Source organism: Ruditapes philippinarum, unplaced genomic scaffold (assembly GCF_026571515.1).
Source record: "Ruditapes philippinarum isolate M1 unplaced genomic scaffold, ASM2657151v2 ctg4122_1_1_1_1, whole genome shotgun sequence".
NCBI lineage: Eukaryota > Metazoa > Mollusca > Bivalvia > Venerida > Veneridae > Ruditapes > Ruditapes philippinarum.
Genome location: NW_026865410.1, coordinates 66,400 through 81,179, shown reverse-complemented (window position 1 = coordinate 81,179; position 14,780 = coordinate 66,400). Strand labels below are relative to the sequence as shown.

The 14,780-nt window shown below is 31.3% G+C and overlaps 1 protein-coding gene across 2 annotated transcripts in view; it reads right to left on the bottom strand.

Moving 5' to 3' along the window:
- LOC132728912 (uncharacterized) overlaps positions 1-13,193 on the bottom strand; it is a 70,777-nt gene extending 57,584 nt beyond the window's left edge. The window contains exon 1 of one of the 2 annotated variants that reach the window (XM_060714631.1): positions 13,040-13,193. In XM_060714631.1, the coding sequence (XP_060570614.1) occupies positions 13,040-13,170 (131 nt within the window). In that variant the 5' untranslated portion in view covers positions 13,171-13,193. The other variant, XM_060714632.1, reaches the window with a different exon arrangement.
- Positions 13,194-14,780: the final 1,587 nt, after the last annotated feature.

Here is a 14,780-nt window from a genome sequence, read left to right as displayed (position 1 = left end):
ATTCGGTAGAGACGTAACGGCCGTGACAAGACCAAAAAATTGTAGGCGTATATGCCGGTTTTCCTGTAAAGGCAGACATCTGTGTAATATCAATTTGTAAAATCTGTCGGTTTTGCAGTCTAAGTATGATCGAAATGTCTTGGGTACGAAAGACTCGAGATCTCCAAATTACTTCGAAATTATTTACGAAAGTTTTAGTCCTCGGAAACAAATTGGCATCAATAAATAAACATAATATTATTAGTCATCAAATTCATAACATATTTTGCTTTATAACATACCTTATGAGCTTAACAGGCTGATAATTATGCTCCTGAAGTAGGTCGAAAAATATACCGGAAGTTGTCGGATTCATTTAACCTAATTATCGGCTAATTCAGAGACGAATAGATTATCTACATCTCTGGCTATTTCTATTTCAATATCCACTTTGCAATTATAAACTACAAAATTTATCCGATAAATAATGTCTTTTTTCAAAAATTCTGGAATATAATACAAAAAAAATGTGATGATAAGGCGGATGAGTAAGTTAAATATTGCAAGTCAAGCACTATGACCCAATTAATTTACTATCCCATTCATAGAATTATGTGACCTTTCAAATTATATCCGCTACGTTTCTAATACCGTCATTCAAGCTCAATTGCACATTATTTTCAAAAAATAAATTTCTTGTCTCCACTTCTGTTCGCAATAAATCGAAGTTTACAGAAATTCAGAGCACTATTTTTCACTCGCGGCGGTTATGCGTCGGTCATGGTCGGGTGATCACTATGAATTCAGCTTACGTTGATATGTTAGAATACAATATAGCATTTAGAGTGGCGATGAAACGTCACAGCAGTGGGCGTTACCCTGTATGGTTGGAAATTTCGGGTTTGTAAGTGCACTAGTTGGGACTACGTCCCAACTAAAAACCAAAACAACTCCCTCTTAACCCGAGAAAACGCTTGATCCAAAGGCTGATGGCATGAAATAGTTCACATATACCTGTACATTTTTACTTTTGTAAATATATGATTTACAAAGTTGTAACAAATAAGACGAGGTTGTGTTCAGTTGGTATAGATATGACGCCGCCTGCCAAAATATTCTTGTAAAATGATTTATTATCACAGGGAGCTAGAACTTTTCTAAAGATTGAATACCAAGTCAAGACCATAATGTGAGAATAAACAACAGTAACAAAAAAATAATACAAAAAATGAAAAACAACAACAGCAAGAAGTTACGATATCAAAGTGTGTTTGTTTCATCAGAGATAATTAACATTTTCCTTTTCAATTTGTTGCGTTACGGTATGCTTATCCTAAAATAGACTTCTAAGTTTACGCTTTAATTTACCAGAATAATGATTAAATAATGAAGAATTTGAACATTGAACAAATATTACAGGTGGCCCTGTCGTCCACCAATATAATCCTGCCAAGACATGAACAATTATCTGTAAACTTAGGTAAAAATCTTAAAAAAACTATGTTGTTGTTTATGTGGCAAAGACAGTTAAACGAAATAATTGAAACAAACAATAAATCAATAACATAAAACTGCTATTTTAATTGAATATTGTTATAATATTTTAAGATAAGAAACACGAACTGACACCAGAAATTGGTAAACCAATCAATTTCACAGCAGACGAACAGCACGCGGCTGTTCAATTCCTTTCAAATTATAGTAAAAATAAACAAATCAGAAAAATTCCATTTCAGCATTTTCTTCCTGTATTATTGCTTTAAGTATATTTATTGGGTAAATGCATTCAACAATCAACATTTTTACATTTCCAAAAGTTTCCATTTTAAAAATAATTCATGCATGCAGGAAATGATCTTTTTTACTAACAAAATAGATGAAAATTGCCATAGTATTTACCTTTAAATACAGTCACACAATTTATAACAACAATTCCAACTTTAAATATACAAATATAAATCCGCGCTAGAATGTTATTTACTGCTGCTACAAAAACAACAAATTATTTTCATTATAACATACACATTACTCGCCCTGTGTTTATGTTGCCAGTAAATGATGACTATTGAAAACTCACGGTTCTCATTGAACGGTATTTTAAAGCTTCCTTGAAATACCTTTGCAATTATACTTAAAGCATCTCCCGTGTGTTTCATTAAAATTGTTCTACATATATATTACAGGTACGTAGCTGTCTGTTTACACAGCGGACGGACAAAATACGGTTAGAGCATATTTGCAATTTTATGCGACCTACAATTCATTCATTTCTTTTTAGAACGTGACATTTTAGTTTGTTTTAGGAATTATGTTTGCGTTGCGTTGACATACAGTCGGACAATTAACAAATAAACTCAATTATTCTACCAGTTGTCTCGGATGTATGTCGTTTATCCTGGTGATAACGACAGATGCCTTCGTACACAATGTTTTCATAAAATTTTTCAGGGAAATCTTCTGAAGTCCATTAGTATTATCATCACCTCATGCTGAAAAAGCAGGAAGCTTTCTTTTAGTAATTATCGGTCAAAATTGTACTCTGGTATACAAGAGAATTTGAATATATTTAGATTCATACATATTAATCCTGCAAAAGGTGTAACCATCTCCGTTTATTAATGAACAATGGAATCACTGCGGTGCAGTTGGCTACACTTCTTTCTAAACATGTGCTAGTAATTAATTTAGCTGTAAATTGTATGTATCAATTGAAAGAATTTACTGGTCGCATTTTTTGTCAAAAAAGAAGTTATTTTTCGATTTAAAAGGCTCTGGCATATCTAAAAACATTGAACAGATCTGCACAAAATAACCGCAACCCTCTACCTCCTTTTATATTGTGACACTTGACAATCTCGTGAAGTGGTTTATTCACAACCTGGGATATATATTTTTATATGAAAGATAAAATATTGATATCTTCCCTGAATGTTTATTGAACGTAAATAATGTGTTGTCAACTATTATATAACTGATATCAACATTAAACTTTACAAATGAGCCACATCAAGACGAAGCATAACTGGTTTACGGACTGTCACTGTCAAACGAAACGTAACAAAATGTGCCTTCTGTCATCTTAAATGATTTGGGTTTCAATATTTTACTTTAAATCGGTGTAAGACATATTATGTAACATTTCTAATTACGGTTTTACTTTGCTTTAAAATAACGTTGCAAAATCAGTCATTGTTTATGCTGAAGTTTTGATTTAAGCGTTTAATTTAAGATTATGTCAGTCATAGAACGATGAATAATTACCTAACAGAAGATGCTTTATTTGTGTAAATACTATTACTATGTGCCTAACTGGAAATTTCGTCAATTAAATCGTTTGAAAAAGAGTAAGATGTTGAAAAGTATTAGACATAAAGTTGTCAACTGGTCGCCGTTGAAAACCACTGTGCCCCAGCTTTGCACAGGCATTGGGGTCATCATTAAAGTCTGATCACAAAGGTATTCAGATGTTCTTGATATTTCATCTTGATGTCCATTACCCAACATAATGTTTTGAATATCATTATTTAGAACGCCTATATGACTGAAATACTGTTGGAAAAATGCGTAAAATGAAACAAACAAACAATTTAGAATATTATAAGCGTAGATATAAAAGTAAGAGGTGGCATCATTAATGATTTAGTGGAATTTTGACACATTGCACTTCTCACCAAATGGCAATAAGATTCTGGAAAAAAAATATTTTCATATATGCATTTCACCATACTCCTTAAGATGATATACATCATTTACACAGTGAAATTTTGTTAAGTAGGTGAGAATCAACCAATTAGCTATGCAAAAATGAAAAACAATGAAGATATTTTAAGAATGCATACGAAGTTTTGACAGCTGTCAGTGGAAAATCGTTTACGTTCCTCATCTATATATGATGGGTTTCTTTTTATAGGATTTCGAATATTTGGTACATGTATATCTCTACAAATACTCGTTTGCGGTATATTGGTATTGTAATTTGCGGTTGAAGTATTTCAATGCATACAAAACACCATATTTGCGGTAAAACAATAAGACAATATAGGTGCTAGATTAACAATATGAAATAGGATGAGAAACAATATATATTTATACGTAAACACCACAATTGTATAGAATAATCCACGAATGGCAACATTGAAAATTTCAAAATCACAATAAATCTTTTAATTTTTCATAATGAAATGGTAATGAATTATCGAAGCTTGGTACTGTTACATTATATATCGAAAGGTCATTGAAATATGACACCATCCTCGGCATCACTACTATCACAACCAACAACCGGATACTTTCATCGTTGTCATCACCATCATCATATTCGTCTTATTCATCATAACTTTGATTCTACTTCTCGACTTTATCATCATCATCATCATCATAATAATAATAATCATCACCACACCGCCACCACCACCACAAACATCATCGAAAATACCATGATCTTCAAAACAACGACGCAATCTCTTAAATCAATCTCTTAAAATACTCATAAATAGTTTCAATCCATTCAGCGAATACGTTCATTTCGTTAATTGACAAAAATAGGCCGGACTAAAAAAGCAATTTTCACGTGCTGAGAAAATCGATATGTAGAATAAAACAAAGGAAAACGGATAAAGCCGTGACAGAATCAGCTGGCTTGTACTCGATATACACCATCAGTGCATAGTAAATTATGCACGATAATCTAAGTGCTGGCATGGACATTTAGGTGTTTGCACAACAGTTGTGTATTACTTTTCATTGTTTCGTAAATTATGATAACATCTACTATAAATCTAAGTGACATAATTTATGAAATATGATATTTTTCGGGATAAGTAAACCAATGTCTTAAAAATGTCATTTTGATACCAACACTAAAACATGAACTATGGTGACCAAATTACGAAAAAGTATCTACTACAGTTTGGAATCACAGCCATGCGGCTTCACTACATAATTGTTCTATATACGAACATATATGTTCATTTAAATAATTTAAAAGTTCAAGACAACTCACTTGAGAAAATATTATGTATTTTCCACTTAAACAATCTTCTGAGATATACATGTACATTATCAATTTTTCAATCATCATCCGCACATATGAACATTTTATGGTCCATACCTCGAGAACATATTGATTTCTAAATACTCACTACGCTCAGTGAAGCACGTGCGAAAGTATCAATCTATGGTATATAGACAAGAGATATTTAGCATATTACAGAAAGGCTACACTAGTATTCCGTTGATAGGCATAAATAACCTTAATGTTTATGTTCCTAAAATAACATTTTAAGAACTATTAATAAAGTATATGAAATTTATAAAAAATTTATAAAGTGTATATAAAATACTGTATCACTTTCAGATATAATGCCTACAAATGCATTTGACAAAATAGACAAAGTCAAACACACATATCTTTGCTAATTGAAGCACCAATTATGACTTGATATGAAGCCTAGTCAGAATGTACGTATATTGCTGCTTAATGTTATAATGTAACTATTTAAGACACTGTACATACCAGTGAGGGCCCCCTCGACCAGTGCTCCAAAACAGCTAACGGGCCACCGTAGCCAAAGGTTGTTCTTTGTTTGGAGCTAATTGAGAGGCCTCTAAAAAAATTTAATATAAGAGTTCATTTGTCACACATTTGAATGTGTATGTTAATGAGTGGGGCCTATAACGTATACATGTATTCAGTAATTTTCAATATGTCGAATGCACTTGCATGATTTTTGTATTTTTCCTTAGAATCAAAATGTTTTGAATGTTAAAGCAAAACTAACCTCTTCCTTAACCTTGTTATCTTTCATGTATGTAACTAAGCTTTTTAGAAAGTTGTAGACAAATCATACTAGACGATTGTGAGTTCTGCTTTATATAACTTAGCATCTTATCATCCTGCTAAAGATTAATTATCATAAAGAGCTAGCACAAATATTACAATTAAACACCAAAACCATCCTTTGTAGAAGAAACATAAGTAGTAAAAAAACCAACATCAAAGTGTGTTTGTTACATCAGAGAGAATAAACAGCAAATAATGATATGATAAATGACTTCAATGATACATTTCAGCATCTCAGAGTATAGAACATTACTGTCATAACTTGATCATTCCAACCATTTAGTTACGACAGTTTAACATTTTGTATTCGGAAATCGCCTTAAGATGTTTTTTTTATTATAGAATGATCAAGTTTCTTGTATATTTAAAGATACTGTATGTTGTAATTAAGGATGTAACAACATTTAAGTGAAATTTTATATATGTAAATAATTATTCTTCTAAAACGATTTACAAACATCCAAAATATTTAAAATATACTGTATATTGCAAATGTGTATTTGTTATTCGAAAATTGAGTTACAAGATCTTTCATGTTTTACCTTGAGTGGCAAAATGGTTTCTGTTACTGTACATACGTTCTATGCAAACTTTAAACCATAAAACATGTTTTTTCTTAACTTAGTTGATCTGGTAACATATTCCTTGTATACGCGAACATACGGAAACCATTCAGTGTTATTTCAAGAGCAGAGCACAAGAATTTGTTTATAAAAAACTATCGACCTTATCAACTGCACTTTTAAATTACTGCTTGAATTCTGTATATAAACTTGAAGTGAGCAACTTATATTTACACATACTAGTATCCAACGCGTTTTCACATCAGACGTTCAATGTGTATCGTTTATATTCCATTCAAATTACCGTGACAAAATCATGAAAATTAATCCCATCGTCCAATGGTTTAGTTTATCTAGTTCCATTGATTAATGAATTATTACAACTGCATTGTCAGAATCAATATGACAAGATGAAAGAATTTAATGTATCCCTATAGACTTTTTATCCAACAGTCGTACCCGCGCTTTCCCCCAGAACATTATATGACAATTAGAGCACAATATCAATTAAATTCTATGAGAATTTGTTAGAAAATGTATAATATATCAATACAAAAGCATAGCCAATGTGAACTGACATTCATGACTTCATTGCAAAAATAAAATCAGAAATCATAGCTTCATGTAAAATTGGAAACCGCCAGTGTATCGAGGAAAGTTGTTAGCAAGATAATGTAAAGATTGAAACCCAAATTCAAATGACTATGAGCAAAATCCCAGATCCAACAGTAACAATAAATAAACTAACGTCAAAAACAATAGTGTCTCAGGATGGAGACTCGGAACAATTAATTACAAAATTCATAGTATCGTAGTTTACAGCAAACAATAAACTGTAATTGAAATTTTGAAATTGTTTATCCGGTTATTTACAGAAATCACACTCGCATGTGATAAACCTACATAAACCCAAATAACCATATATTGTTATGTTGTTAACAAAACTCACAACTCAGTAATAATTAACATTTATCTGCAACGGAATTACAGCTTTGTAAAATGTCTATACTTTCTACAGACAGATGATACTTACATGCATGTATCATATTAGGCTAAATACATTAGCAGAATAGCCTAATGATAACAACTATATACATAAGAATCATAGAGGTACATTATAAGTAAATCGTTTAACTGGTAGAATAATAGATTGCCACAAGAAAACATAATAAATCTGAACATTGTCCCGTTGTAGAGTTAAAAGTAATCACAAGACAAAAGGGCCATTATGGCCCTGGATTGCTCACCTGTCATCGTAGGTTCACAATGGAAGACGTAATTTCTTTTCTTTTAAAGCAAGTGATCCTTAAGACAGCGTGATGCTACATGCAAAATACCTAAAATCTTGGCATAATAAGAAGATTTTTGAGACATTTTTATTATATAATTCTATGTACAATAAGTTACCCCTGGCGCTCTCCAATTTTAACCCTAGGGGCATAACTTATGTAACTTTCGTGGAGGTATACTAAGCAATGCTTCAAAATTAATATCTAAGCTCTTGGCATTTATCGTTTCACAAAAGAAAACTTTAAAGTATTTTCCTATACAAGTCTATACAAGCTAATTGACCCCGATTTGGATCAATTATGACTCCAGGGGCATGATTAATATAACTTTTGTACATGCCCACGAGGTGATACTACATGCCAAATATCTTACCTGCAGGCAATGTAGTTTCTGAGGAGAAGTCTTTTTTTTTCAAGTGTTAAGCATCCCGCGAGGTGCAGTCAATTTTGACCCAAGGGACATGATTTGCATTACCATTGTAGAGGTCCATTTGACAATACTACATACCAAATATCTAAGCTCTAGGCGCTGCTGTTTCATAAAAGAAGACTTAAATGTGTTTTCCTATAAAAGTCCATAAAACTTAAGTGACCCCTAAGTAGGGGTCATTTTTGATCCAAGGGTCATGATTTATACAACTTTTGTAGAGAGCCACAATGTGATGCTACATGCCACCAGATATCTTAGCTCTGGGTATTGTAGTTTCTGGAGATAAAAAATTGTTTTTAAGATCTCTGTTTTTAGCTCCTGTGGCCTTCTTATGCATAAGACTGGAAGCATTTGTATATATAACTATCACAGAGGACCATTTAAGAATCATTACTGTAAAGTGTGGTCAAAATCCATCAAGTGCTCTAGAAAGTGATTTTGTTTAAATAAATTGGGGACGACGAGCGACGGACGACGGACACACTGCCATCATAAAAGCTCAAATCTGAGCACTTTGGCTAAGGCGAGCTAAAAACATTATCTGGCCATAAGAAACCTTATACAGCGTTCTACTTCATCAACAGATTTATCCCTCACAATTACACATTTGTTAGTGATGATGATGATGATCGTGTACCGATTTTTTTCATGAAACTTTATAAACATATGAGTAAATCATTCTATGTATTTTAGTAACAATTTACGTGCCAATTTCAAGTCTTACACGTATGCAAATTTAAGCAAATTAACCCGCCATTTAGTCTGATTAAAAACAAGAAAAAAAAAGAAAGACTTAAGGAAATACCAACCATAAATGGCTACCACCATTTCCCTTTCAGTCTAATTATAGTAACTAGTAAACTCGAAAAAAAAAAAAAAGCGCCCTTTAAACTTTTGCAAAATGGTATTTTTAATTTAAAAACTTTTTTTCATCACAATAGATAGAAAGACTTTTTAAATCAAGCATGTGTCATAAACTTCACACCATGATCGTTTTTTAATCATTTTTACTCCTCATTTCATATTCATTCAGGCACGTCACATACCCATAGAAAATAGCAATAAAATTTACCTTCAAACACGCGTACACGTTAATAAACCAACTTAAAATCCAACTTGAATTATGCAAAACAACACAGTGCTACGAATAATATTTCTGTTACTGTACAAACAACACATTTTATTCATTAATATACATTATTCGCCTAGTGTTTATGTTGCCAGGAAATTATTTTTTATTGAAAACGCACGTTTCTTATTGAACGGTATTTTGAAGCTCCGTTGAAAACCTTTGCAATGATACCTAAATCATCTCCTGTCTGCTTCATATTAGCTTAAAATGATCCTACATATTTTGCACAGGTGTGTACCTGTCCATCGACAAAAGAGATTACTAAATTAGATGTTTTGAAAGTCAAACAGATATAATCCACCTAAAATCTTAATGATCTTGCTGGTGCTATTAGATCTGTTATGAAAAAAGGGGTTACTAAAGTGGATATTGTGAACGTCAAATAGATATTTAAACCACCTAATATCTCAATGGTGTTTAAAACGTTTCCTGGTGATATTACATATGTAATGAGAAAAGTAGTAACTAAAGTAGATTTTTTAAAAGTCAAAAAGATATCGCCTCAGTGCTTTCTTCTTGGTGGTATTAGATCTTAAATGGAATTCTAGACTTATGTCGTTAAATAATTATTATATACCAAACTTCTTAAGCACTTTTTTCATGCACATTGACACGTTCAAAAGTACTGTACAATATAACCAAATAAATGATACAATACTTAAAAGAATCAAAACAACACCAATATTGCTCAAGTCACAGATTCAAATCAAATGTAGTTTTAAAAAGTTAAAAAGACCCATATAAATAATAAAATTCAGGTAAGAACCTAAAAAAATAATCAGTCCAAATAAAAACCTCTTAAATAAGTGTGTTTTAAGTGCCCTCTTAAACACTGTTAGAGTTTCACAGCTTTTAAGTGTTCTAGGTAGGGCATTCCAGAGTTTAGGGGCTGCCGTCATAAAATCACGATCACCATAAGTCACAGTCCTACTACGCGATACAACAAGTGCTAAGCAATCATTCTGGGACCTAAGTTGTCTGGATGGAGTATAAATGTCTAGCATGTTTCGTATGTACGTAGGTGCCTGTCCATGAAGCGCCTTAAACATATATTTGGAGCTTGTTGAGAACGTACTTTGGAGATCCATATAGCAACGAATTACAGTAATCTAATTTTGGTGTCACTAACGAGTTTATGAAGGTTTCCGAATTTGACCTATTTGTCGTATTTTCATGAAGCATGAACAAGAAACTGAGTTCACATGTTGTTCCATATCTAAATGAGAGTCCAATACGGCTCAGAGAATTCTTAACACGTTTTTTCACGAGTATTGACCTGTTCATAAGTTTCATGGCCCTTAATCATGGTTTATGAAATGCTTTAATAACATTTATAAATCGCTACAAGCATATGCTACACGTGTATAGCATAGAACTCGACTTTCTAGAACGATCGACCAGGCGGTATTATTTCCAAAATAGTAGACACAATAATCTGTTTCGGTCAAATTTGTTTTGAAATGGAAAAAAAAACGAATAACAAACTATTGTTATCATAATGAGTATTCAAATTGAACAATAATCAAGAGGTTTTATTTTTCAATATAGCAGTATTGCAGTGTTACAATGATTTCAGCTACGCCCCTTTCCAAATAGCTGCTAGTAAATAAGAGTTTACTGTACATTTATCACTTCTACAAATCCGCGGAGAGAATTTATCGGCTGTATTTTATATCCAAAACATGATATAATGATAAGATCAAAAAGGCCCTGGCATATAGAAACATTGAACCCACCTGCGCACATTACACTTACACCCCCTACCTCCATTTATATCACTTTACTATCTCGTAAAATCGTGTTTTTTTCACAACCTCGGATTTATATATTTATATGAAGAAAAAATATTGATATCTTTCCTGAATGTTTACTATGTGTCATAATGTGTTTATGTTCTTTCAGCTGTTAAGTGTACCATAGTCTATTTTCTTAAAACGGGTCATATCATATAAAAACCCCAAACGGTTATAGAGACAAAGGGAAAATAATAACCATTTATTTAACTATAATAATAAACAATAATAAACATTAAAAAATAAATAAAATAAACACCATTGTACGTCAATACTGAATATGAGACATATATACATAAATTTGTCAGACCATTGAATGTATATTATTGTACTTGAATGTCGAATGAGTAATTAGTGTTTTTGTTGTTGTTGTTTTTTTTGTTGTTGTTTTTTTTAATACTGTTTTATTCATTTACTTCTTATTTTAACATTACTATGCCTGTGTTATTTGTTTTTTTCCAATAATACGAATTAAGCCTTAGTTACTTTATTGTCTTCATTTCTACCATACAATACACAATTTGTTGGTTGATATATTTTGTTTCATGCCTTGTGTTTTATGCTTGTGATTATATATGTCATATAGTATGACCCTTGATTGGTGAAATAGAATTATTCTATTCTATTCTATTCTATTCTATATACATTGTATTACCCGTGTCGACTATATATGCTATTGAAATATATGTATTTCATTAAAAAGTATTTAGTTTTTTTTTTTCAACAGTTAAAAAGTTTCAATAGAAGAATACGGGGTTCATGGATTCTTTATTATTACAATTTCCTGTTTATTGTTTATTACCTATTTATATACCTCAAAGAAGGTTGTTCAGCCGAAATGTTGCTATATTAAAGTGAATTTTGAGAATTTGCCGTTGACTACTTATTTTTTACTATTTGAATCAAGTCAAACACATAACAGTCAGATAGTTTGGGTTGTTTTAAACTGATTTTTCACCAGCAAAATATTTCTGCAGAAGGATAGGGTGTTCATGGATCCTGTATCATGACAAAACTAATACTTCTCACAATTTAATTATCGTCTCCATAAATTATTTGAAAATGTTAAAGTGCATTAAGCTACATGTAATGAAACATTTTGTAAAATTTTTAAAACCAGTAAAATTATTTTGTTTTCATGACGAACTAAAAGATTTGTAACAATAAATGTCTATGTAGTTTAGTAGACATGAATATTGTACATAAACATAATAAAATGTTGCAGAAACAAAATATTCTGTTGCTAACTGTAAGGTATGGTGATGATTTTACACTTGCATCACTCGATAGCACTTTAATAATACAGACAAATTTCTTTTATTCTAGGTATTCTGTATTAATTTTAATCAAAATATAAACACTATTTTTTTTAATCCACAGACAGCACATTTTTAAAAATTAAGTTTTTAACTGACATTTATCTATAATATAGTTCTCAAAATACTTCAGTACAAATATATGATATAAGCTTTGCATTCATACGGTCTAAATTGGTGGATAAGATAAAAATAAATATCTTTATGATCAAATAATCAAAACAATTAGTTTATGCAACAATAAGAAGCAATAAAGATATTTTAAGATCCTGGCAGCTGTGATTAGAAAATCGCTCATGAAGCTATAAAAATGATGAGATTTTGAAATATTCAGAATGCCATTAAAATTATGAAATGTAATGTTTCAATTTATATCTGGATGAAAAATGTCTATAAAAGCCTTCATTTATAATTCATAGGCACAATATCATTTTTCAGTAAAAATAATCAAACAATAATAGCGCTCAAATTACAGCATGACATTAAATACTCTTGGTAATAAACGAGAAACAATAAATATTTACATATTTTAACACCGAAACATCACACAAAACAAGTATTGAATAAATGCTTACCTGGAAATTTCCAACATCTCATAGAATTAAAAACTTGTTCGATAAAACGTGAGTTAAAGTGACATAATTATCAGATGATGCGAGAAGAGAGAAAAGGAAAAATCGACATATTGGACTTACCTGATATTAAAATTACAATTTCCCGTAGAGCCATCAGTAGATTGAGTTGCCATGGCAACGGAACAGAGCACAACTATAATGCAATGAATCCAACTGATTAAAAATACATGATACACAGTTGACGACGTCATTGCAACGTAATGTCTGTGTCTAGTAAAGGCTGCCATTCTGTTTAAATGATGAAAAAGAAACAATGTGAAAAAAGCATATGTTAATATTTAATTACATTGATGATTTGCGACACTTTATTAAATCAATTGATCGCACAATTATTAGAAATATTCTATCAACGTTATTAACATGTAGTTTTTTTCGTATATTTTTTTTAAGAAAAATGTTTGTTTCGTATTAAATGAACTCTATTAGGACTAATAACATAAAATTTGAATTTCTTAGGATACACCAGTTGGGTACTTAAAACAGAAATATATAATAGAGATAATTAAGAAATATACTCAGAAATAAATTGAAACAATTTGTTCATTTTTCATAGTTAGAAAAAAATATTCTGAAAAAAAAAACACAACAAAAACGTGTGTCCATATTTATTGTCACTTTTTTAAATACATAGAGTTTTTCACATGAGCGCATAGTGGCCAGAAACAACACTACTTTGAAAATGCTATAATCATATTATGAAACTCAGGCTGTGTACCGGAAATATTGTTTATATTTAATTAGGGCGGATATTTCACATTGCAGCTGAGTCTGATTAATTGTATTAAACGCCCTGCTATTTTTACATTATAATTCTATTACTAATTGCAATATTTGTTTTGATATATCAATTCATATTGACACAATGCTAAATATAATTTGCCACGAGCTTGTATAAATATGAGCCGCGTCACGACAAAACCAACATAGTGGGTTTGGGCGAACCAGCATGGATCCAGACCAGCCCTGCGCATCCGCGCAGTCTGATCAGGATCTCATGCTGTTCGCTAATCAGTTTTCTCTACTTGTAATAGGGTTTGTAAGCGAACAGCATGGATCCTGATCAGACTGCGCGGATGCGCAGGCTGGTCTGGATCCATGCTGGTCGCAGACGCATTACGTTGGTTTTGTCATGACGCGGCTTATATTATAGATGGATTGAATAAAAATATAAGCGTAGATCTGTATTCAGCCAAAGGCTCTCGTCAAGGACCTGGGATACATCATTTATGAAACAACAAGATGGACGGATCCAGAAGATTTTTTATTGACGTATGAATTCTCAGGGTCCCGTTTTTTTTCAAAATTTAAAACCAAAATTTTTAAAAAAGTAAATGAAAATTTTTGATTTTCTATAGTAAGGGGGATGAGTTTAAAAAAAAATTGTGAATTAATGTTTAGATAAAGTCACCATAACGGGGGTATTTATAAAACATTGGGTTTTTAATTTAATAAAAATTGACCTGCCGACCTTCCAACAATTTTAAAGACAAAATTTTTGTTTGAAATACTTCAGTCTTAAAGTTACAAACACTAAAACCCGGGCAGAATGTAGAAAATTTTAAATTTTCTCATCCCTTTTTTTTCATTTTTACCCCTAAAAAAATTGGGTGCTTTCAGTTACATAAATACATTACTTTCTCGTAGGCAAACGATTTTTTACCAATTTCAAACTCCAAAAAAAACAAAAAATACTTCCCTTGTTGTGTAAAAAGTAAAAATAGAAATTTTTATCCTCTTAATTAATTAAATTTTAAAAAAGGGGCGAAGGAAAATGTTTTTAAAATTAATGTAACCCCCAAAT